This window comes from Malania oleifera, chromosome 4 (genome assembly GCF_029873635.1).
Source record: "Malania oleifera isolate guangnan ecotype guangnan chromosome 4, ASM2987363v1, whole genome shotgun sequence".
Lineage (NCBI taxonomy): Eukaryota > Viridiplantae > Streptophyta > Magnoliopsida > Santalales > Ximeniaceae > Malania > Malania oleifera.
Genome location: NC_080420.1, coordinates 119,246,150 through 119,270,313, shown reverse-complemented (window position 1 = coordinate 119,270,313; position 24,164 = coordinate 119,246,150). Strand labels below are relative to the sequence as shown.

At 36.0% G+C, this 24,164-nt stretch overlaps 1 protein-coding gene across 2 annotated transcripts; it reads left to right on the top strand.

Annotated features, from left to right (window-relative positions):
* The first annotated feature begins 1,100 nt into the window (after nucleotides 1-1,100).
* LOC131154179 (uncharacterized) lies at nucleotides 1,101-6,551 on the top strand. 2 transcript variants are annotated; one of them, XM_058106762.1, is made up of 8 exons: nucleotides 1,101-1,566; nucleotides 1,654-1,768; nucleotides 2,115-2,495; nucleotides 2,581-2,844; nucleotides 4,285-4,805; nucleotides 4,878-5,002; nucleotides 5,613-5,773; nucleotides 5,876-6,551. In XM_058106762.1, the coding sequence occupies exons 1-8, from the start codon at nucleotides 1,370-1,372 to the stop codon at nucleotides 6,410-6,412; spliced, it is 2,301 nt and encodes a 766-aa protein (XP_057962745.1). In that variant the 5' UTR covers nucleotides 1,101-1,369; the 3' UTR covers nucleotides 6,413-6,551. The 2 variants fall into 2 exon arrangements, with proteins under 2 accessions (XP_057962745.1, XP_057962746.1); XM_058106763.1 differs by lacking the exon at nucleotides 5,876-6,551 and having other exon boundaries at nucleotides 1,155-1,566; nucleotides 5,608-5,772.
* Nucleotides 6,552-24,164: the final 17,613 nt, after the last annotated feature.

Below are 24,164 nucleotides of genomic sequence, written 5' to 3'. Positions count from 1 at the left end.
CTTTGCAATAAACTATGGCAACCAAAATGATGTGGAGATTTCTTGCTCCAATTGAAAGACACGTGGCAATAAAAGGAAAAAAAAAAGGTAAATTGGTTTAAGTATTTTAGATTTGTTAATGGGTAAAAAAATTCTTAAGCTATTGTGTTTATCTTTTAGAATAATAAATTATTTTAGAGAAATCAAGTGATATTCCATTTGTTTTTTATCACATGGAGGTTACATGAAAAGTTGAACACTTGAACATGTAAAATGTTTGTAAACATGTTATCTTGTCGGAAGTTAAGATAATAAAATAGAAGTATAGAATGAATCTGTTCTCATTTGAGAGTTAATGAATCAATAGTTGATGTGAGTATTCGTACTTGTTTGATACGTATATATCATGAGAAACTGAATAGTTAGTAATAGATCCAATATGACCACTTGTATTAACATAATATTTACCACTTATCGTTTGATCACTTAAGATGTATATGCATCTTAACTATTCAATTAAAAGATAGTCGATAAGAAAATTTGTCGTACTATAATCCAGTCTAATCCTATAATATTAGTTGTGCTGTTTATAATCTCGATCAAAGTAAATAACATATATTGGAAATGTTTTAAGTTAATTGACCAATCTAAAATTCTTGCGAAAATGAACTTAAACTATAGAGTTAACAAGCTCATGACTTGGTTAGAGTGAGTTCTCTCCTCCTCCTCCTCCTTCTTCTTCTTCTTCTTCTAATTTTTTTTTTTTTTTTGGATTAGGTGCCCACTGACAACTTTAAGCTCTCTCTCTCTCTCTCTCTCTCTCTCTCTCTCTCTCTCTCTCTCTCTCTCTATATATATATATATATATATATATATATATAAGTTTTCATCTTATATTACCTACCACCCTCCAAAATTTCGAATCCAAAATTTCTAATATAAAAAACACTAAATTTCAATCTATCAAAAGCGTCTTAAAGAGGAGAGATCGTTAAATTAAGTAATCAATTTTTTGATTAGTAGTTGAAAAGCTAACAAGTAAGTCATTCTTATTGTCATTTTACATAACAATACATAAGATTTTCTCCTTATACGATTCTTTATTCAGTCCTTTAAGAATCTTTAGATCTCTTTCTTCTTTTAAGGATTAATCTTCTCTTCTTCTACTCTAGTCCGGAAGCAATTAAGATCAATCTAGCCACATTTTTATGTTTCAATTGAATACTTTTTATCTCTTATTATTCTCAAAGAAGAAGGTGACAAATGTTCATGCTTCAGCAATACTTTTTGCCATACATAGAAAAAATGTTCATCGCCTTCTCACGCCCATAAACCCCATGAGTCTGAGGGATCCTGAGCTACCCATCTTCCACCTCCGACCCACCCAACAATGTCCGCGTTTCGAAATGGCACCGGTTCTCCGGCCGGGGCGCCGGCGAGAAGCCTCAGTGAAGTATCAGATGTAGAAGCGGTGAGAGTGAGCTTAGATCTTGTGGGTGCAGCCAGAAGGCATATATCATTTTTGAGAACTGTGGCCGAGTGTCAATGGCTCCACCAGAAACCCAACGTTGTCGAAGCCGTAAGAAGGTCACCTCCCTTCCTTCTGGTTCCGAAAAGTAATCTGATCACACGGTGGGCGATGCGTTAAATCATGATATTCTTTTGCTTTTGCAGGTACGAGGAGCTCTGGATGCCGTTGATCTCTGATTTGATGATGGGGTTATCGCGTCCCTTGGTTCTTCCTCCAATTGATATTCAATGGGTTTGGTACTGCCACACCTTGAACCCGGTATGCTTTGGTTAATTCTTTGGTACATATTTAATGAAGATTTTGAATCTTCGATTATAAACTCATATGCCCAAATCCTAACTGTATGCTGATTTGGGATTCTTAGTTTGATTAAGAATTTATTTTCCTTTCGTTTCCCGGCAACCCAACGGGTTGTTGAGTTGGGCAATAGTGTGATTAACAAATCTTTGATTAACTCATTTACTCAAGTTCCAACTGTTTGCCGATTTGGGTTTCTTAATTTGATTAAAATTTTATTTTCCCTTTCGTTTCCCAGCAGCCAAACGGATTGTTGAGTTGGGCAATAGTGTGATTAACAAGTCGAATTCGACTGTGCCCTTTTCAGGTTTATTACCGGCAATACTGTGAGTCGAGATTTTCGAAGCTCATCGGTAAGCCAGACATCTTTGATGATGAAAACGAAGATTATGCGTTGATGAGATGCAGGGAAATTTGGGTTCGGAGATACCCATCTGAACCTTTTGAGAATGAATTGGATTCAGACTTCCCAACCCCAAATTTCACAAACGAAGATCTTTTAATTGAAGTCATGAAGCAGAGGTTTCTGTATTCAAAATTTTCGGAGCCGTATGTGTCTGAGATTGTATACCTAATAGCAGCAAAACAGAGATACAAGGGATTTCTGTATTTGTTGCAGAAATTTGCAGATGCGTTTTCTCGTTTAGCGCCTGCTTTAGATATTATATTGATGTGGCTGACCCATCAGGTGGGTTCTCTGTCTTTATGTGTATGTGTGTGTTTTAGAGAGAGAGAGCAAGTAATTTTATTTAATTTGAATGAATTGAAAGCAGAGCTACCCTACAGTATACGCAGAAGACATGAAGCAGATGGAGGGGGAGATGGGGAAGGTGGTGGGGTTATGGGAAAGCGTGAAGGAAGAAGAGGTAGAAGAAACCAAGAGGCTGTGGGAAGGAGCATTTGATCAGCCTTATGAGAAAGCAGGAGGGGCGTTCATTCATAGGATCGTTTCAGCAAAGGCACCACTATACTGGGAGGTGTCTGACTTCGATGTCAACACTGGATACAAGTCCATGGTGCCTAGGTTCCTACTCCCGGTCAGTGTTGCAATTCTAAATTTTTCAATTATTGTAATTAATCTGAACCGTTTACGAGTTTGGCAGAACATTGATTGACTGGGGCTGATTTTCTGTGTTTAGTCTTTAGACCTACCATGGATGGTGGGCCTTGAGTCAACGGTAAGGTTGCTTCTTTTTGATCGATTGGTCACGGATTCAAGTCTAAGGAAGCAGCCTCTTTACATAGAAGCAGGGATAACCGATCCTCACCCCCCAAAAGTGGGGAAGGGATGCCCGGCCTTAGACCTGCCATACACTAGCATTTTCTATTGATATTTTTCAGATGAAAACCATATCTTCTGCTTCAATTGCCTAGTTTTACTTTTTCCCCTTGTGTGTGTTGTGTTGTCTATGTACTTTTATATGAAAAACCTAAGAAGTGCAGAAGTTGGGGACAAGGGAACAAACCAGGTTCAACCATCTGATTGATCTCAATTTTGGATAATCCAAGTGCATTTATTTTCAGTCAATTTTATTTTCATTAAACCAGGTTCACATATTCGGGCTGGTGCAGTGGGATGATGGACTCCAATGATAAAAAAGACAGACCAGCCTTGTGATTATGTGCCAAGTCCAAAAGATATCAGTCTTGGAAATTCTTTAAGTTTCTGTAGAGTTTCTCTTCCATTTATGATGATGCCGATGCGTCTTCAAGTTTACAGGTCTTGTGGCCTCTTTGTTCCTAGTATTATGTCTTTAAAATATAAGCTGAGAATTACATAATATATTCTTAATAGAATGAAACATGACTAGCATAAAAGATCATGAAAATGTGATTGAAGAAATTGGATCACATTCATAATTTGGGAACATTAAAAACTTTGCAGTATTTGGATTAACTAGTAAGGTTAGAGCTTTTCTTCTTTATTGGTTACTTATTATTGAGAGCTGCATTTCATTTGGTTGACATAAATTTAGTTATGCTAGCAGGAGAAAGAAAATCCTCATAAGCCATTTGGAGGGTTTATATCATGTCAAGTCTTCCCAATGCCAGCTTAATCTAATCATTCAATTTGAATTGCTGCTGAAGCCTTTCCTTCCATCATCTCTTGTTATTCCTCCCACACCTCTGGTTCTATTTAATTGTTTGTTCCTTAGCAGCTTTATTTTTTGTTCTGTCTTGGCCTAATTATAATAATAATAATAACTCAATTCGAATGTTCTAGAATCACTATAGGACATTTTATTGGTTTTAGGCACTAATGATTGGACTTAAATGAGGTAAATTTTGAATCATTAGTGTACTCATTCTCAATTAAAATCCTTGCACTTGTTCTCAATTTAAATCCTTACCTTTTGGTTTGCAATTTTATTGAGAACTTAGTGAACTACACAGGACTCCAGAAGTGCTTCAATTTGAAGTTAGATCCGTCTAATGGGCGACAGTGGCATTGACTGCATTGTGATCCTACAATACAGGTTTGTGTGTACGTAAGGCTTAATGCAAAGATGAAGGGAATGCAAGAGCATATAACACGTGAATTCTTGCGCCTCCGAATGGTGAGATGTCACAGGGAACTTAAGAATGATAAACTCATCTCAAACTTCTCAACGGATTCATGGCAAAAGGCTTGGCATCTCTACTGTGAATTTGGAACCAGAGGAGTCATGCTTGAGCTCCGTTGCCAGGGTGGCCACTGTTTCAAAGGAAGTAGCTTGCAAGAGACTATAGTGTTTCTTTGGAATGACCTACTACGAGCTACTCCTCTGACTCTCGGAAAAGAAGTTGATCAAAAGGTGAGAGTTGTTGCTTCGATAACCCCACCAGTTCAGGCATCTTACTTGTTGAAATGTGTACCGGATCGGGTCACGGATGATTCAGGGGCCATGATATCAGATGTTATTCTAAGAATGAATCAGTATCGGCTTCAAGAAGGCCGGTGGTTGTCTCGCACTGTTTTGGATCATGCAGGAAGGGAATGCTTTGTGGTTCGGATTCGGTAAATTTCCACTACCATATGTTTTCTTGTTGAGGGACTGTTTTGATTGAATGAACTCGGATATCTGTGCAGGGTGGGAGTGGGGTTTTGGAGGAGAGGTGGTGAAAATCCATCTGCTATAAAATGGCAAGATCGAATCATTGAGATACGTGAAGGTTCTTGGTCATATGTTGCTGGATCCATTGGTAGAGCTCCCGGTATGATATTTAAAATTTTCATATTTGGCATGATGGTCGTATATTAGTTGTCCCAAAAGGGGTTGCAAAGTGCAACCTAAAAATAAAAGCAGATAAAACTGTTGTGAATCTGAACATGAGGGGGGCTTAACTAAACCATTTGGTTGACAAGAAAAAGGAGAGGATTGAATAACTTGTCTTGTCTTGTCCTACTAATTTGAAAAATGAAAAGCTAAAGTACTTGTTGGGAGCAAAGATGAAGGAAGATTGTCTTGATTTCCCTATCATCTCTCAACTTTCCTTAGCTTTCTTATTATGTTATTCTTTTTCTTTCTGGTGTTTTCTCTACAACCAAATGATTGTTTTGAAATCATTTATAAAACCATCTTTTGAATGTTTTTATGGTTTTCTCTGATAAGGGTAAACACCTACTAAGTGGGGCTCAAATAAATTCCAAGTTGTTTCTGAAACTCATAAAATGAGCTTCTTTGAAAGTCTTCATCCCAAGAGAACTGTTCTTGGTAATCAAATTCATAACCTGAAATGATTTTTCTTCTTGCTCTTAGGTTACCTTTTCTTTTTTCTTTTTTTTTTTCCTTAATAATTTGGTTGAATTTGCTATCTAGTACAGAGAAAGTGGTGGGAACAGCAACACCAAAAGAACCATCTGAACAGTGGAAAGCTTCGTGGAATTTTTCAACAGGAGACGAGCTGATGATCGGTGGGGAAGTATCAACATCGATATCTGGCCTTGTATTTCACTTGAAAAATGAAACGTCTCCAGATTCACTGGTAAGAAGGAAATTGCTATCTTTTCAAAGGAAAAAATTTTTTTAGGTTGGCAAATTAGTTGAATTTCAGTTCATCTGAAATAAATGCCATTAATTGTTGCAGGCAAGGTTGTTGAAAGGGCGGAAAATGCAGTATCAAGTATGGAAAACAAAATCAGGGAGTAAGGATGAAAGAGACCAAAACAAGGATGAAGAAGACACAGAAGAAGATGAGGAAGAAGAGGGCTTTTTGACACTTGTTCGGTACACCGAAGAGAACCCAACTGGGAAGGCAACTGCTCTTTTGAATTGGAAGCTATTGCTGGTGGAACTATTGCCAGAGGAAGATGCAGTTTTTGCACTTCTTCTGTGCATTTCGATTCTCAGAAGCGTATCAGAGATGAGAAAAGAGGATGTGGGAGGCTTGTTGATTAGGAGAAGATTGAAGGAAGCAAAACTGGGAGCTAGAGATTGGGGGTCTGTTGTGCTTCATCCATCTTCATTTTCTTCTTCCATTTCTTCACCTCATCTTCAACCTTGGTATTGGAATGCTGAGGCAGTGACTGCTGATGGAACAGAACACATCAGGAGGCAGCCTGCTTTTAATTACTCACCAGCAGAAGGTAGTGATAAGTTGTATAAGCATGGAATTATCACTTGAGATATGTGACAGCATTTTTGTAACACTAAATTATGAAGAGAAAAGGAGGCGAACATACAGAGAAACATGCAAGATAATTTAATATTGGGTTTGCTTCGTGCATATGCATTATTGGGGCATAGGCCCTCTTATCAGTCCATCATTGTCCAAGTTTTGTGCATGCTTTGAGGCATGGTGTAGTGATACTTGTGCAAGTAGAGCACCAAATATTTCTTGGAACATAGGGAGCATTGGCTCTGTAGCACAGCAAGAGAGGGAGAGAGAGAGAGTCTCTGAACTCAAGGCTCAAAGAGTGAAGGTGATGTTACTGTGCCAAGGGAATCAAAGGTAAGGGTGCCAGATGACGGAGAATCATTAGACTAGAGCAAAACTGAGCTCAAAAATGGGTTCTAGAATGCGGAAGGGGGTTCTAGAATGGGGAAGGTGCACCCACAGAACACCATCAAACAACGTAAGGACTTTAATATGAATTTTGAAGTTTAGATTTGGATTGTATGTATTTAGATAAATTTTTTAATATAATTTTGTGTTACCCTTTGTTTATATCACAAAGTTACAAGTTTTAAAATTCATATTTACGAACACAAGACTTTCCTGGGGAGTTAGGCTTATAATAAATTAAGATCATTCTCAAAGTCATTGACTAATAAAAACAATAGTTCGAAGCCCAAGAGTGTGAATGGACAAGTAAAATAACAGAAAGTGCAAACAAATGATAATTAATAAGATGGACCAAATAAGGTCCTAGAATGAGATTGAAAAGAAATGGGGTTCACTGATAAATGTGTTATGGGGTAAGGAGATGAATCCAACAATATAAACACAACATACACAGAATCACGAACACAAAAGAAATACGCGGTTCAGCCAAACTCGGTTTACATCCACGGGAAAGAGGGAAACACATTGTATGATCAATAAGAGAGATACAAAAGAGGAGGAGTAACACAACTCAACTCTCGGAACTAATTTCTTTGCCCCACACACTCAGCTCACTCTGTTATGCTCTCTGTATATTTTTATACACATTCATAGCTTTTTAAAGTAATGTACATATATATATATATATATATATATATATATATATATATATATATATATATATATATCAGAGAGGAACATTGAGATGGAGCAGCAATAAAAGAAATATGCATGCTTGAGGCTGCGTATGCACCACGATGCTGCAACTTCCCAAGCAAAATAAATGCACCCACATAGGTGAGTCAACAAATCACCCCCTCCAAATATGTGGGGGCAATCAAGTGTCCGCTAATCTGATGCTGCAACACTGTGACCTCGCCCTAGACTCAAGGCATCCGCACTCTCGAGAGAGAGTGCCCGCACCCCCTTGCTAAGGTGCACATGCAGGGATCAACTTCTGGATGATTTCAATAGATCTAGGAGACCCACTAAATCTGAGCATAACTCCAATTTCTCTTTAGTCATTGTCTTTGTCAACTTATTTGCTGGGTTTTGACTGCTAAGGATCTTCTCAACGGCTAATATCCCTTCATCGAGAAGAGATCTGATGAAGTGATAGCAGAGTCCAATGTGCTTGGTCTTTGAGTGGAATGCTGAATTCTTCGCCAAGTATATAGCACTCTGACTGTCACTATACAAAACACTCTTTACCTGCTTGAAACCCAACTTTGTTAACAAACCCTCTAACCAGATCATCTCTTTGCTCGCTTCTGTCATGGCCACATACTCTGCCTCTGTAGTGGATAGAGCAACGATTTTCTGAATCTGTGATACCCAACTAACGGTAGTAGCACCTATTGTGAAAACATATCTAATAGTGCTTTTTCTGTAATCTATTTCACTAGCAAAGTCTGCATCTACGTATCCCTGCAATGTCAAATCACTTTTGCCAAAGCATAAACATTTGTTAATTGTACCTCAGAGATATCGAAACATTTTATTGCTTCCCAGTGGATTTTTATTAGATTCGACATGAATCTGCTGACGGTTCCCACTGCATGACTAAGATCTGGTCTCATGTAAACCATGGCATACATTAAGCTTCCTACAGTTGAAGCATATGACATTTTGTCCATTTCTTTCTTCTCTTCCTCTGACTTTGGAGACTAAGTCTTTGATAACTTGAAATGACCAGCTAATGGTGTGCTAACTGCCTTAACATCACTTATGTTGAACCTTTTGAGAACCCGCCTGATGTACTCGGCCTGAGACAACTGCAAGGTTCCCTTCTTCCCGTCTCTAGTGATTTTCATCCTAAGCATCTGCTTTGCTGGAGCCAAGTCCTTCATTTTAAATTTAGTGGACAACTGTCTTTTCAATTTTTTGATCTCGTCCATATTTGATCCTACAACCAGCATATCATCAACATAAAGTAAAAGAATTACGTAACCTGATTTATACCTCTTGAAATAGCAACAATGATTGGCGTTGCGTTTGCGGTAGTCATTCTTTTGCATGAAGCCGTCAAATTTCTTATACCACTGCCTTGGAGCTTGTTTCAAACCATATAGACTCTTATTCAACCTGCAAACAAGTTTTTCTTTGCCTTTCTCTGCAAAACCTTCAGGTTGGTGCATGTATATCTCCTCCTCTAGATCACCATGGAGGAAAGAAGTTTTAACATCTAACTGCTTGAGGTGGAAATTCTCTGCTGCAACAATGCTCAAAACTGTCCAAATGGTTGTGTGTTTCACAACTGGTGAGAAGATTTCTAAGTTGTCAATACCTTTTATTTGTTGGAAACCTTTGACCACGAGTCTTACTTTATATCTTCTCAAACCATCATGCTCTTCTTTTATATGGTACACCCATTTGTTTTGAAGAGCTTCTTTTCCCTTGGGCAACCTAACTAGCTCCCAAGTCCTGTCGTCGGTGAGTGATTTCATCTCATCTTTCATGGCGAGTTCCCACTTGCTAGCCTCATCCATCTGACATGCTTCATCATAGCACTCTGGTTCACCTGCATCAGTTAGTAACAAGTAATCCAAATATCTCCTATTTAGTACATGCGGTCGGGAAGACCTCCTCAGTGTCAAAGTAGGAGTCAGAGTTGGAGTTGGAGTCTGTGGTGCTTCAGAGCACTCCTCTATGATAGATTCCCCTGTCTGAGAATTATCAATAGTCTATTGTGCCACGTTGCTGTTAGTGAAATCATCCAACTTTACAATATTAGGGTTATATAGTGCGGGATTACTTGATGATGTCGCGTCTTTGTACATAACCTTTTCATTGAAAACAACATCTTGACTTCTAATTATTTTCTTGTTTTGATCATCCCAAATGCGGTAACCAAACTCATCTTCACCATATCCAACAAATGTGCATTTTTGAGATTTTGGATCAAGCTTGCTCCTAGCCTGATCACTTATATGTACATAAGCAATGCAACTGAAAACTTTTAAATGTGAAAGTTTTACCTTCTTTTTGCTCCATACCTCCTCCGGTAACTGGAACTGCAATGGTACTGATGGACTTCGGATGATTAGATAAGCAGCTGTGTTGATAGCTTCTGCCCAAAACTGCTTTGGTAAACTTGCTTGTAATCGCATACTTCTGGCTCTTTTAGTCAAGGTTCTATTCATTCGTTCTGCAATGCCACTGTGTTGGGGTGTACTTGGCACGGTTCTTTCAAGTTTGATCTTATGTTCATAGCAAAACCTTTTGAATTCTCTATCTTCATATTCACCACCATTGTCTAATCTTGGCTTTTTGATTTTTAAGCCTGTTTCATTTTCCACCATGGCCTTCCATTTCCTAAAAACATCATACACTTCAGATTTATGTCTTAAGAAATAAACCCATACCTTCCTAGAATGGTCGTTAATAAAGGTGACGAAATAGGATTTCTTGAATGAAACTGGGCTCGGTCCCCAAAAATCGGTGTGCACCAGCTCTAATTTTTATTTCTTTGGAGTTCTGCCGAATGTTTGAAAGCTGACTCTTTTCTGTTTGCCAAGGATGCAACTTTCACATTGGTCAATATTAGCTGACTAGAGACCTGATATCTTTCCCTTTAAGTTCATGATTTTCAATCCTTTCTCACTCATGTGATCGAGTCTCTGGTGCCATTGGTTTGAATCTTCATTCCCTACCACAATTGAAATTGACATGTAAGCATCTGTGGTCATATAAAGAGTACCATTTTTCTTATCGCGCAAGCATGTCATTGCGCCTTTGGAAATTTTCCAACTATCGCCACAAAAGGTTGTAGTGTAACCTTCACTTGCAAGCTATCCAACAGATATTAAATTTTTCTTGAGATCAGGGATATATTTGACATCAGTTAAACTCCAAGTGGTACCTGTCAAATTTATTTTCGCTTCTCATTTTCCTGCAATTTCACAAGGTTTGTCATCACCAAGATAAACATTGCCAAGATTTCTGGGTACATACTTGTTAAGCATTTCTTTGTTACCTGTTGCGTGAATCGAGGCTCTAGAGTCTAATTGTAACGCCCCGAACCCTTAAACCTGGGTCCGGTGCATTATACCTGATAAAATCCCTAATAATTCATAATCCATAATATATGTAGCGAAAAATATAACCATAATCTCCATATAACATAATACCAGAGTTTACTAATTTTAACTACCAACCATAATAAATTAATCATCCACCAGTATTCAAATATATACATGTCTCCAAAACATTATCCACTAATACCAGTATGTTTCACAACTATCCTTTCATAACTGAGTTAAAACATAAAGATATAAAACATAATATATATATATATATATATATATAAGAATTAACATAAAAATATACCTTTTTTCTTATATCTTCCAAAAATGTTATAAAATCTCGAACTCTCAAAGCTCGATCCTGAGAAATCCTGAAAAAAATGAATTCATATTCGGGTGAGACACATCTCAGTAAGGGAAGAAACAATATATTAAACTCAGCGTGTGGTCATCATGAGATTATACATATCATTTTATAATATTTGCAAATTATTATCATAATTTCTTGAAACCATTTTCTGATCCTAATAAAAAACATACAAATGTTTAACCCACGAGATTACCTAAGGATAGGGGTGATTACCCGCCCATACAGGTAGCACCCCTCTGCTCTGATACTTAGGTAACCCTAAGGTCACAATTAAAACATACCAGAGCACTCACCTTACTCAGTAAGCCCTCAAGTGTTAAATTGATCTCGTACTCACGCATTCAACAATAGTTTACCGGCAAAGGCCCTAAGGATAAGGAATTTTACCCGCCCATACAAGTAGGTTCCCTCTGCCCTAACGCGTTATACAGCTACTGCCACATCTGAAACTACTAGTGTACTCGCCTTACTCAGCAAGCCCTTAGGCGAAAGGTACGCCTTGCCCAATCGTAACATGTTCTATGTACATACATACTTCTAATATCATAATACATCATTCTTTCTATCATTATTTAATCATACACATCTGTTTATATTCATGACTTAACATTGCATTACATTTCACTTTAAGTGACTCTTTCCCATTTTACATTGTTCACATTGCACATTTCATTTCCATTTTATTCATTTCCCTTTTCATTTCATTTCATACCCAACATCTTTCAACTGTTTTACCCAACATCTTTTAACTGTTATACATTTATCCAGTCACTTTCAACTGTTTCACATTTACCCAGCCATTTTCAACTGTGACACATTTACCCAACCACTTTTAGCTGTGACACATTTACCCAGCCACTTTTAGCTGTTTTACCCAGCATCTTTCAGCTATTTACCCAGCATTTTTCAGCTGTTTACATGATTGCATTAACACACACAAGCAACATTGTCCATATCATATTTTATTTTCATGGTTTTACTTACTTAGCCTGCATCTCATATATTTAACATATATTTGCACAGATTCTCATGCCACACAATTTAATAGTAAAATTCATACACTGCTTGTAAAATAAGCTAACCAATATTTAATGTTTATATACTAAAAATACCTTTCATGTCTTATATAAATATTCTAAAAATTTTTTTCCACTTTCATCAGTTCATTTTCAGACATACATATCTAATAAACAGCCCTAAACTTGAAAAAAAAAATAATTTAAACAGTTGACATTTTACCCATACTGAAACATATACACATACATATAATACAGTTTATTTTTCCATTAAATTCATAAAAATTCTGATTTAATATATATTTTTTCCCTTACCTGGTTTCTTGAACTACGTCAATAGGGACTCCGAAAAATATCTGCGGCGCTCACCCGGATCCTAAAATTAAAATCCTAATTCCAATAAATTATTCTTGAATAAAATATTATTTAAATATTTCTTAGGGTCATAATTCTTAAATAAATAAATATACCCTTAAATTTAGCCAAATTGCCAAAATTTTCAAATCCTACTCTTACTTTGGAGTAGGGCCTAGAAAACCCCAATTAAATATTTATCTATGTCAAAATGACTGCAACGATGACTAGGACCCTGTGGTGGTACCTGATCGTCGATTCAACAACAGATTTAACCAGAAATTGAGAAATTAGGGAAAATATACCTTTCCCCAGGAGTGGTGCCTACGCAGCTCCCATGACAAATTCGCTCCAGTAGAAATGTCGGTGGCGGAGTTAGAAACCCAATGACTCCTTCCGTTTCCCGATCGGTTGAGTATTCGTCGAGTAATGAGGGGAGAGAGAGAGGCGGGGATGGAGGAGTGGATGGACGAGTAGGAGACAAAGAAGAAGATTGAACCAGGCGCAGACTCTGAGAAGATCCTGAGAGGTAAGATTGAATTGGATTTCAATTTTTCAAATTGAAATCCAATTCATTTAATTTTATTTTTACATTATTTTATATTTTATATATATATATATATATATACTTATTACTTTAATCATATATATATATACCCATCACATAATTTATTTAATTAATTTATTTAAATAACGTTTAATTAATTTATTAATTCAATTAAATAATATTTAATTAATTAATAATTAATTTAATTTAATTTAAATTTACTATTATTATTATTATAATTTTTTTCCATACTATTTCTTTTACTTGTTTATTTAATACATTAATTTAATAATATTTAACCGATTAACTAATCAATAACTACTTTTAATTTTTTTTTTTATCTTTAATTTTTTTTTTCGAGTTATTACACTAATACCCAAGACTCTCCCTTCCTTTCCAAAGAGCATAACAGTACATCTCCTTCTCCTAAAGAAGAGGTGACATTTGCTTTGGTTTTATTTTTTGGCTCCTTCTTTTGGGATCGACATTGATTTTTGTAGTGGCCAATCTTACCACAATTCCAACACTCGATTTGCTTTTTATTCCGAGTGTTGTTGGAATTTCCTGGAACTCTTGATTTGGACCGTCTGCTTCTCAATCTTCCACGGTTTTGATTTCTGCCCCTGATCTGTTTCTCACTTTGTGTGACCAAGGCACGCCCTTGGAGGTTAATAGTTGGCTTTCTGAGGGTGTCAGTATCCTGTAGTGAAACCATTATTTCTTCCAAATTCAAGGTTTCCTTACCAACAAGCAATGCTGTGATAAGATTATCATAAGAAGGTGGTAGAGATGCCAGGAGAAGAAGTGTTTTATCTTCTTCTTCAAATTTTACACCAAGACTCATTAACTAGTTCATGATCTTGTTGTAATCATTTATGTGATAAAAAATATTTACCCCTTCTTCCATGTTTAGCTAATAGAGTTTCTTCTTCAAAAAAAGCTTGTTTGTTAAAGATTTTGATGTGTATCTCTGTTCTAATTTATTCCATAGCTCAACAGGTGATGATTCATCTAACACGGAATATTTAACTTCATTTGACAGGCATAAACAGATAGTACTAACCGTTTTCATTTCCATCTCTGCCCAATCATCATCTTTGATATTTTTTAGCTTCTTTCCGATTAGCGGCTTGATCAAGTCACGCTGAATCAAAATATTCTTTACTGTACTTTGCCATAAACTGAAATTGTTTCGGCCGTCAAATTTCTCCATGCCAAACTTAGATAAATTGTCATCCATTATAAAACAACAACTTAGAGGCTGATTTTGGCAAAATCGACTACACCAATGCGTCCAAAACGACCAAAATAACTAGGAATGAGTATGACTCGATATATGTGGGCCCCACAGATGACATAGCAGGCGGCCCCACTGGTGATATGGCAGTGGGCCCTACTGGTGATGTGGACAAATTGGATGTGGTGTGTGTAAACATTTTTTTTTCTTGCACACTTTACTTCTCCAATGCAAAAGAACTCCAAATCAATTATAATGTGTAAGAAAAAAGTTAAGATGTGACCACCTTTTTTTTTTTTATTAAAAAAAAAACACCTTTGCTGTTAAATGACTTGTAATGGAAGATTCTTCTTCCTCTTCACCTTTCTCCGTCTCTGCCTTTGCGCAGAGAAAAAAAAAAGTGTTCTTCACACACTAGACAACTAGATGCTGCAATCACTCGCAGCTGAAAGATCCGACGTGATTAACAGTTGCGCGCGATCTTCACGAGGAAGCAACTCGAGGAGCTGGTATGGTGGTGCATGAAGCCTCTGCCACTATTGTTCGAGCTTCGTCTAGATGTCGCCGAACCCGAAAGTAAGCACGGATTTATTTTTTTTAATAATGCTCCTTACCCTTTCCAAGCTCTGATACTAGTTGTTATGGGGTAAGGAGATGAATCCAACAATACAAACACAACATACACAGAATCACGAATACAAAAGAAATACGTGGTTCGGCTAAACTTGGCCTACGTCCACGGAAGAGAGGGAAACACACTGTATGATCAATAAGAGAGATACAAAAGAGGAGGAGTAATGCAACTCAACTCAACTTTCGGAACTAATCTCTCTGCCACACACACTTAGCTCACTTCGTTCTACTCTCTGTATATTTTTATACACACTCACAGCTTTTCAAAGCAGTGTACAAATATATATATATCAGAGAGGAACATTGAGATGGAGCAGCAATAAAAGAAATATGCATGCTCGAGGCTACGCATGCACCACGACGCTACAACTTCCCAAGCAGAATAAATGCACCCACATGGGTGGGTCAACAAAATGGATCTGATTGAAGGGGCAGTTGGCTTGGGGTCACCTTAGCATCGCTAGACACTAACAATAAGACCAACGTGCAAAATTGATCTTCAAAATTAGTGCGTTAAACTTTGTGCATTAATCAAACCTGAAACATCATCACTTGAACAACACAAGTTTAATTATCCTTTATTTGTTATCGTCAAAACAAGATGTGAAAGCCTTGTTAGGCCAAAATCTCTAGTCAATTTCTAGTGTACAATTATGCGACCCACGCATAATATTAAAATATAGATTAATAGGAAAGTGTGAAGGATGAGGAATTTCCTATGACTGTTTGGCAGAAACTTGAAATCCAGTATATGTCTAAGTCTCTAACGAATAAATTGTATCTTAAGTAGAAGTTGTATTGGATTAAGATGACAGAAGGTTTGGATTTGAACCAGCACATCAATGTATTCAATCAAATAATTAGTCATTTGATATGAGTTGATGTGAAGTTTGATGAAGAAAACAAGGCACTGATGCTATTGAATCCCCTACCAGACTCTTATACGTATGAAAAATTGGTTACTACTCTGACATAGGGCAAAGAAACCCTGAATTTGGAAGAGGTAACAAGCGCTCTGTTGGGTTTTCATCAGAGGAAGAAAGTCAGTGATGACATTTCGCAAGGTGAAGGGCTTGTGGTAAAGGATTACTAGGAATGTGGGAGAAGCAAGTTCCAGAATGGATCAAGTGGTAATAAGTCTTTATCGCAGTTCAAGAAGAAGAAGGACATAAGGTGTTTTAAGTGCAGGAAAAAGGGGCACATAAAATCGGAGTGTCCGGAAAGGAAGAAGTAGAATGCAGAGAATCAAGAGGGTTCTTCAAAATCAGCGAATGTAGTTGAAGAAGGAAACTTAAAGAGTAGTGATGGTGATATGCTTTCTATTTCACCGGGGTCAAATCACCTTACTGATTCTTGGATCCTAGATTCGGCATGTTCTTATCACATGATACCAAATAAAGAATGGTTCAACACCTAAAGGTTAGTTAATTCTGGTTTTGTTCTAATGGGAAATGATACTTCATGCAAAATAGTTGGAATATGAAAAGTCAGAATTAAAATACATGATGGTGTTGTAAGAACATTATGTGATGTAAGACACATACAATGTTTACAGAAAAGTTTAATTTCATTAGACACTTTGGATTGTAATGGATTTAGTTACAAGTCTAAAAGTGGGGTTATGAAAGTGTGTAAAGGCGTTCTAACGGTGATGAAAGGATAGAAGTTAGCGGGAAATATCTATGCACTGTTGGGTACTAGAGTTGTAGGTGGAGCTGCAGCCATAGATTCTGAGTTAGATAATATTGTTTTGTGGCATATGTGATTAGGACATATGGGTAAGCATGGGATGAAAGAAATTCATAAGAGGAATCTTTTGAAGGGTATTAAAACATGTAGGCTGAATTTCTACAAATATTGTGTTCTTGGGAAACAGAACATGGTGCATTTTAAAACAACCACTCATAAGACGGAGGGTATTTTTGACTACATTCATTCGAATGTTTGAGGGCCGGTGAGAGTAGCATCACGAGGCGGACATATGTACTTCATGAGTTTTATCGATGATTACTCATAGAAGGTCTACGTGTACTTTATGCGGCACAAGTCATAGATGTTTGTTAGGTTTAAATTGTGGAAAGATGAGGTGGAAAACTATACCAGGAGGAGAATTGAATGCATCATGTCAGACACTGGAATCGAGTACGCTGATTCGAGGTTTATGGAGGTCTGTGAGGAGCATCGCAAAAGGAGACATTTCATAGTTCGTCATACACCACAACAAAATGGTGTGATAAAAAGGATGAACCGAACTCTAGCTAAGAGAGCTCAGTGTCTCGGATTGAATACAAGGCTAGCAAAGAACTTTTGGGACGAGGCAGTGAGTATGACATGTTTTTTGGTTAACCGATCGCCAAAGGCATAACTAGAGGGGAAAGTTGTAGAGGAGGTATGGATAGGTAATGCGACATATTACTCTAGTTTGAGAGTATTTGGTTGTCTAGCCTATGTGCACATTTCTAGTGAGGAGAGATCAAAGCTTGATGCAAATTCTAGACGTTGCATTTTTTTGGGATATCAGAAAGGTGTGAAAGGGTTCATGTGGGATCTAATGGCAAACAAGGTGGTGGTGATCAATAGAGACGTGGTTTTCGATGAAAAAGTCATGGTGAAGCATACTCAATAGGAAGATGAAGAGAAACGAGTTCTAGAAAATTGGAGTAGAAATGAGCATATTGTGTAGGTGGAGTTAGAGACTCAAGGCAATGATGGCGGTGTTCAGAATGCAGGGAGTTCTAGCTCGAGAAACTAGGAGGATGACAATATCGCTATACAAAGACCTAGACGCACTATCAGGCCACCACTTAGGTATGGATTTGATGAACTGGTGTCTTATGCTCTCATTACCAGTTGTAAGAATCCAACTACTTTTTAAGAGGAGGTACATAACCAGGAGAAAAGTATATGGATAGGTGCTATGGTGGAAGAAATGGAGTCATTGCATAAGAACCAAACGTGGGATTTGATGGAGCTTCTAGAAGAAAGCAGTATCAGAAAAGGAAGGAGAGAAGTTCAAGGCACAATTAGTAGTAAAGAGATACTCACAAAATAAAGGGGTTGATTATGATGAAATCTTCTCCCCTGTGGTTAGACAGACTTCCATCAGGGTAGTGTTGGGATTGGTGGAGCATTACGATATGCAATTGGAGCAAATTGACGTAAAAATAGCATTTCTCCATGGTGATTTGGAGGAGTAGATTTATATGGTACAACCAGAAGGGTTTAGTCAACATGGACATAAGCATTTGGTTTGTAAACTAAAAAAGTCATTTTATAGGCTGAAGCAGTCTTTGAGGCAATGATACAAACGTTTTGACTTCTATATGATCCGTATAGGTTACAGGAGATGTGAGTATGATTGCTGTGTGTATGAGAAGTTTCTTTAGGATGGTTCTCTTATTTTTTTGCCATTTTATGTTGATGACATGCTACTTGCTGCGAAAGATATGACTGAGATAAATCAGTTGAAGACTCTATTAAATAAAGAGTTTGACATAAAAGATATGGGTGCAACTAATAAAATTCTTGGGATGACGATTCACAGGGGTAGAACTGCAGGGAGATTGTGGTTATCTTAGGGCAGCTATGTGGAGAAGGTATCGGAGAGGTATATCATGACTAATGCAAAACCAGTAAGTACACCATTAGCAAATCATTTTAAATTGTCTACCGCTCACTTCCCAAGGACAGATGATGATATTCGTGACATGTCAAAGGTCCCCTATGCTAGTGTAGTGGGATGTTTAATGTATGCTATGGTATGTACAAGGTCGGACCTGGCACAAGCTGTCAGCGTGGTAAGTAAGTTTCTTTAAAATTTGGGTAGACATTATTGGGATGTCGTCAAATGGATTTTTAGATACTTACGGAGTATTTCTCACTATGGCATCATGGTCAGAAGGCAACAAAGTGATCCGTCAGTTGTAGGATATGTTGATGCAGATTATGCAGGAGATTTGGATGACAGGAGGTATACAACGGGGTATGTATTCACCCTTGTGGGAGGACCTATTTGTTAGAGGTCCATGGTACAATCTTTGATTACATTTTCAACAACTGAGTCAGGGTATATGAAAGTCGCCGAAATTGGCAAGGAAGCATTGTGCCTTACAGGTTTAATTAAGGAGTTGGGTATACAATAAGGTGGAGTTCAGCTGCGTTATAATAGTTAGAGTGTCATCTATTTGGCAAAGAACCAAGTGTATCATGCAAGAACCCAATATAGATATGTGAGGTTCCGCAGGATCTAGGAGTTGGTTTTTTTAGGTGAACTTGTGCTTGATAAAGTTCACACTTCTAAAAACGCAACAGGTATCTTGAAAAAGCCGATGACCATATATAAGTTCAAGAATTGCTTGGATTTGCTGAATGTCTCCAATTACTGGACGAGAGGCGGTCCCAACCTATTGTCCCAATGTAGAGCAACGGGTTATGTTTTCAGTTTTCTCCCAAGGGGCGTATATTCGCCAAGATGGAGATTGTCATAATATATGACTCATATGTTGAGTGGAATACATGTACAAAGAGAAAACATGGTAGAAAACACTAAAGCTAACATGCAGGAGGAAACTGTCAACAGTTTTTCCAGGTACTAAGAAACAAATGACTGATTTTGGTGTTGTTACATTGAATGTTTCACATCGACTATTTGGTCTTGGCTTCAAATCGTCGATAGTATGTCATAAATTGTTGACGGTTTGGCTCGGTTACTCAGCGCTGGTTTTCAAATTTTGAATTGAGAAGTTGGATAGGTTGGGTTTCGGGGGGAAATCCTTCGGGAGGGTTATATATGCATGTCGTATGATGTAACTCAGTGTCTTTGGACACAAGATAGTAAAAATTCACTGTCATTTGCTCCCGTGAATTAAGGCATTGCCGAACCATGTAATTCTTCATGTCATTGTTTTATTGCTTTCATTATAATATGCATGAATGTGTTTTCTGTATATTTTACTGTTGGTTGCTGCATTGTAAGATCGTTTGTTTTTACTGTGCATTGATCTGCACAACACTGAGAAAACAAAGAGCATCAAGCTCTTTTAAGGCACAAATCCGAACCACTCAAAGGTAAAGTTTCTTTTTCCTATCTCTATTTTAATTTTTTGGTGCTTCGATTTAATTTGCTTGAGGTTTCTCTGATTTCCTTAGGTGGAACCAAATGGGTTTAAGGTGAAGGCGAAATTAATTTGACCATGATTAGGTCTTAGGTAAGTAAAGTTATTGGTTAGGTATTGGACTTTGTCAATTAAGTCGTAAAAAATTGGGCTAAGGCAAGCCCAATTGGGCCCTGAATTAATTGGGTCTCTAGGCTTATCTTGGGCCGACTCAACTAGGTTAAGCCTAGTTTGGGGCTTTGGTTTAAGTTCAATTGGGGCTTGGCCAATTGGTTTGGGCCCAATGGAATTCAGTTTGGGTTGTGAATGGATTGGATCAATTTAGCATGAGCTTGGATTCCAGGGTCAATGAACCTAGGTCAAAGTTGACCTGGGTTTTACATTCAATCCATATCCAGAATCTTCAAGTAAATGGATTTGGATCTAAATCAAATTGACCCAGGTCCCCGGGTTGGGTATAGTCATTTGGGTCTGGGTCTTTGACATGGGTTTGGATACCTTGAACTAGGTTGTTGGGTTAAAATCCCATATTCGGGTCAAATTCTCAGGTTTGATGTTGGGGATCAAAGAATTTACATTCAAAATTTTTAAAAATCCAATTCGAACTTTAATTTTGGAAATTACTAATTCCTTCGAATTTTGAATTTTCAAATCTGTTTGAATCCATTCCTGAATTATTCATGAACCACTTGATCCCAAACTTAAAATAAACAAAATTGAAAAAAACAAGTACTAACCTTTTAGTTCCTATAGCCCCTTCTGCTTTGCTGTCTTTGTTCCAATTTCTTTCTCTCATTACGTTTGAAATCCAAAGTTCAGCAAGCTCCCAATGTGCTAAACGTCCAACTTCTCACCTTCAAAGTTCAAACCTTAATCTCTCAATCTCTCATTTTTTTCTTCTTCACTCTCTTCCAGTAACGAGGAAAGCAACCCAACTAATCCTGATGATTGACCAATCATATTAAAATAGATTGATTGATCTTTTTTTTGTTTTAATTTTGATTTTGATTTTGATTTGCAATTACGAATCTATAACTAAACTCTCTTCTTGTGTGTACAAGTGCAAGCATGAAGGAGCTGACCCACAAGTCGTTTTTTTTTTTTGTAATTTTATTTTCATGTATTATTTATTTATTTATTTATTAAATTGTATAAAAATGAATATCCATAAGATACTATATGAATTTGAGTTGAATGGGAAAATGATAAGCTTAATTATTTGCCAGAGAAAGTCCTGGGCAAAATAGGTTGTCTACACCAATGCATGTGTGGTAATTGATCTTTAGTGATAAAAAATAGTATTTTAAAATAAAAAATAATAATACAAAATAATTAATTATAACCACCTAAAATGATGGAGTGATTATCTTTTTCTTATTTATTAAAAAAATAATTTCCAAACTCAATGCAATATATCTTTTTAACATTTATGCTTTGGGTATTCATCTTTCTTTGCTAAGGAACTTAAAGGCTACTTATTGCGTGTATACACACACGCGTGTGCGTGTAGCGCATACGAAACATATCATAATTGTTAATCATATTTATTTAGGCTCCGTTTGGAATTTAAAAGATATACGGAGAGGAAAGAAAAATATCAAGGAATCCAAATTTTCATATTTAGTTATCAAGGAAATTGAGAAAGAAAATAAAAAAAATATATCAAATTCATGAATAAAATTTTGATTTTACACATAATTTTTCTTAATTTTTAGTTATATTAAAATAATTTATTTATTTTTGACTGTATTTAATAGAAAAAGAAAATATAAGAGAAAATAAGTTTTCTCCTTATTTTCCTTTCCTTTACTTTCTTTTCCCCAAACAAAATTCTTAATTTAAATGGGCCCTTAATATTTAGCCACTCATGATATAGATGGATCATATAGATTTACATGTGGAGAATGATCCTCTCTTATTCCAAAGGTCGTAGGATGAACATATGTACAATTAACCCCCCCACCCCCACCCCCACCTACCCCCCAAAAAAAGAGAACTAGTGCTATAGTTTTAAGACTCAAACTAGTGATTAAAGAGCTTACCAAGTTAGTCAAATTGATTGGATCGATAGGTCGATTAGGTGGTTGATTGAATTGGTAATGTTATTATATCCAGGTTGTCAAGCTGGTAGCATTATTATTAAATATTATATAATTTTTTATAATATATGTATATATATATATCTATTTACATTAAAATAATTTAATGTAAATATTTCATTTAATGAATTCTTTTAAAAAGGAAAAAAAAAAAAAAACAAGAAGAGTATTCTAATATAAAATATTTTGTTTTGTAAAAAGGTCAAATCATTGTTGGCCCTTTCAATGCACAATGTATTCCCTAACTACATGTGCAAGGTTCAATTCTTGATTTTGCGGCAAATTCTCCATTTCGATGTTTTACTTATCGGGTAAAACTTAGTTGATCCATTGCATTTGATTGACAATCTCATTTTCGGTTGGGGAGACACAGACTCAAGTCTAAATAAAATATATTCTTTAATGTAAAAACAAAAATGCACCTAGCCTTAAAATTTGTTATTTTTTAAATATTAAAAAGTAATTAATTATTTTCCGCCCTATTGCAACTCTATGATATCATCCTTTTTTTATTATTTTATTTACTTATAAAAATTAATCTTCAAAACCAATAATAATAATAATAATAATAATAATAATAATAATAAATGCCTTTAATAAATTTTAGGTACTTTTGAGAAAATGACACTTCACTCTCTATGTTTTAGTCATTAATTTTTTTTAAAAAATATATCTAATAAACATTTTGTAATATTATAATTATTAGGTAGTAATTTTATGATTTATAAGTAATTTTTATTTTTTTATATAATTTTTTTTAAAATAATAATAATTTTTTGTTATGACGATCATAATTGGTTGATTTAAAGCAATTAAACCGATATACCAACTACTTTAAGAATTAATTAGGTTTTTGAGTCACTTAATTATTTTTCAAGATATTAATCAATTTTTTTAATTTAATTTATTAAATAGACATCATTTTAAATATTATTTTATTATAATTAAAAATAATTTTTTTTTCACATATAAATAATGGTTGACTAACACTTAATAAAATTAAATATTATAAAATTTTTTGAGAGGAAGAGCGAGGAGGGCGCGTGATGCGGACGCAGCAGTGGTCTGCACGTGTGGATCAGATAGAGGGAGGAGAGCGCGTGATGCGGGCGTAGCAGTGGGGCCCAGTGGTTCTCATTTGATCGGAGACGGACGGATGGACGGACGAGTACGGCCATTTGCACGTTCCCAGCAGGTCCTACTCGTACCGTACGGGTAGACGTGAATAAGCTCTTTCCTAGAAACTGCGGCCACCTCTACCTTTTCCCCCCTCCCCTCTTTCCCAAACTGCCCCTCCCCCCATCCACCTCTTTCTTCTTATCTAAATTTCAAAACTATAAAAAAAATTGGCATGATTTGTGATCGATTTTTTTTTTTTTGTTCTTAAATTTAGCAAAATGTATGAACCTTTCTTGAGATTTTGAAATAGACCTTTGTAAAATTTTCACAGATATCTCTTAAGATTTTTTTGACTCAAGGATTTTGAAAAGAAATGAAATGGATTATAGTTAGGAAAATTTTTTTATTATATTTTCTCTTTATGTCAAATATTGCTAAAAATTAGAATTTGTTCTAATATAATTAAAAATTAAGAAAAATAAAATGTTAATGATACCTAAAATTAAAATTTTATTTATAATTTAAAATATTTTTGTTTTCTTTCTTACTTTTCTTGAAACCTCCTTTCTCTCATATTTCCTCTATAAAAATTTGTATATAATTTATGATCAATTTTTTCTTTGTGTTCGTCTTGAACTTGGTGAAAAATACAAACACGTCTTAAGATTTATAAAGAGACATTCTTTAAAATTATAAAATTTAAAACAAACACCTCTTTAGGTTTTAAAATTTTATACAAATTTGTCTTATTTTTAGTAAAAAAGACAATTCTTACGAAGGGTGTGTTTCAAAAATTAAATGTGAGAAGCAATTGGTAT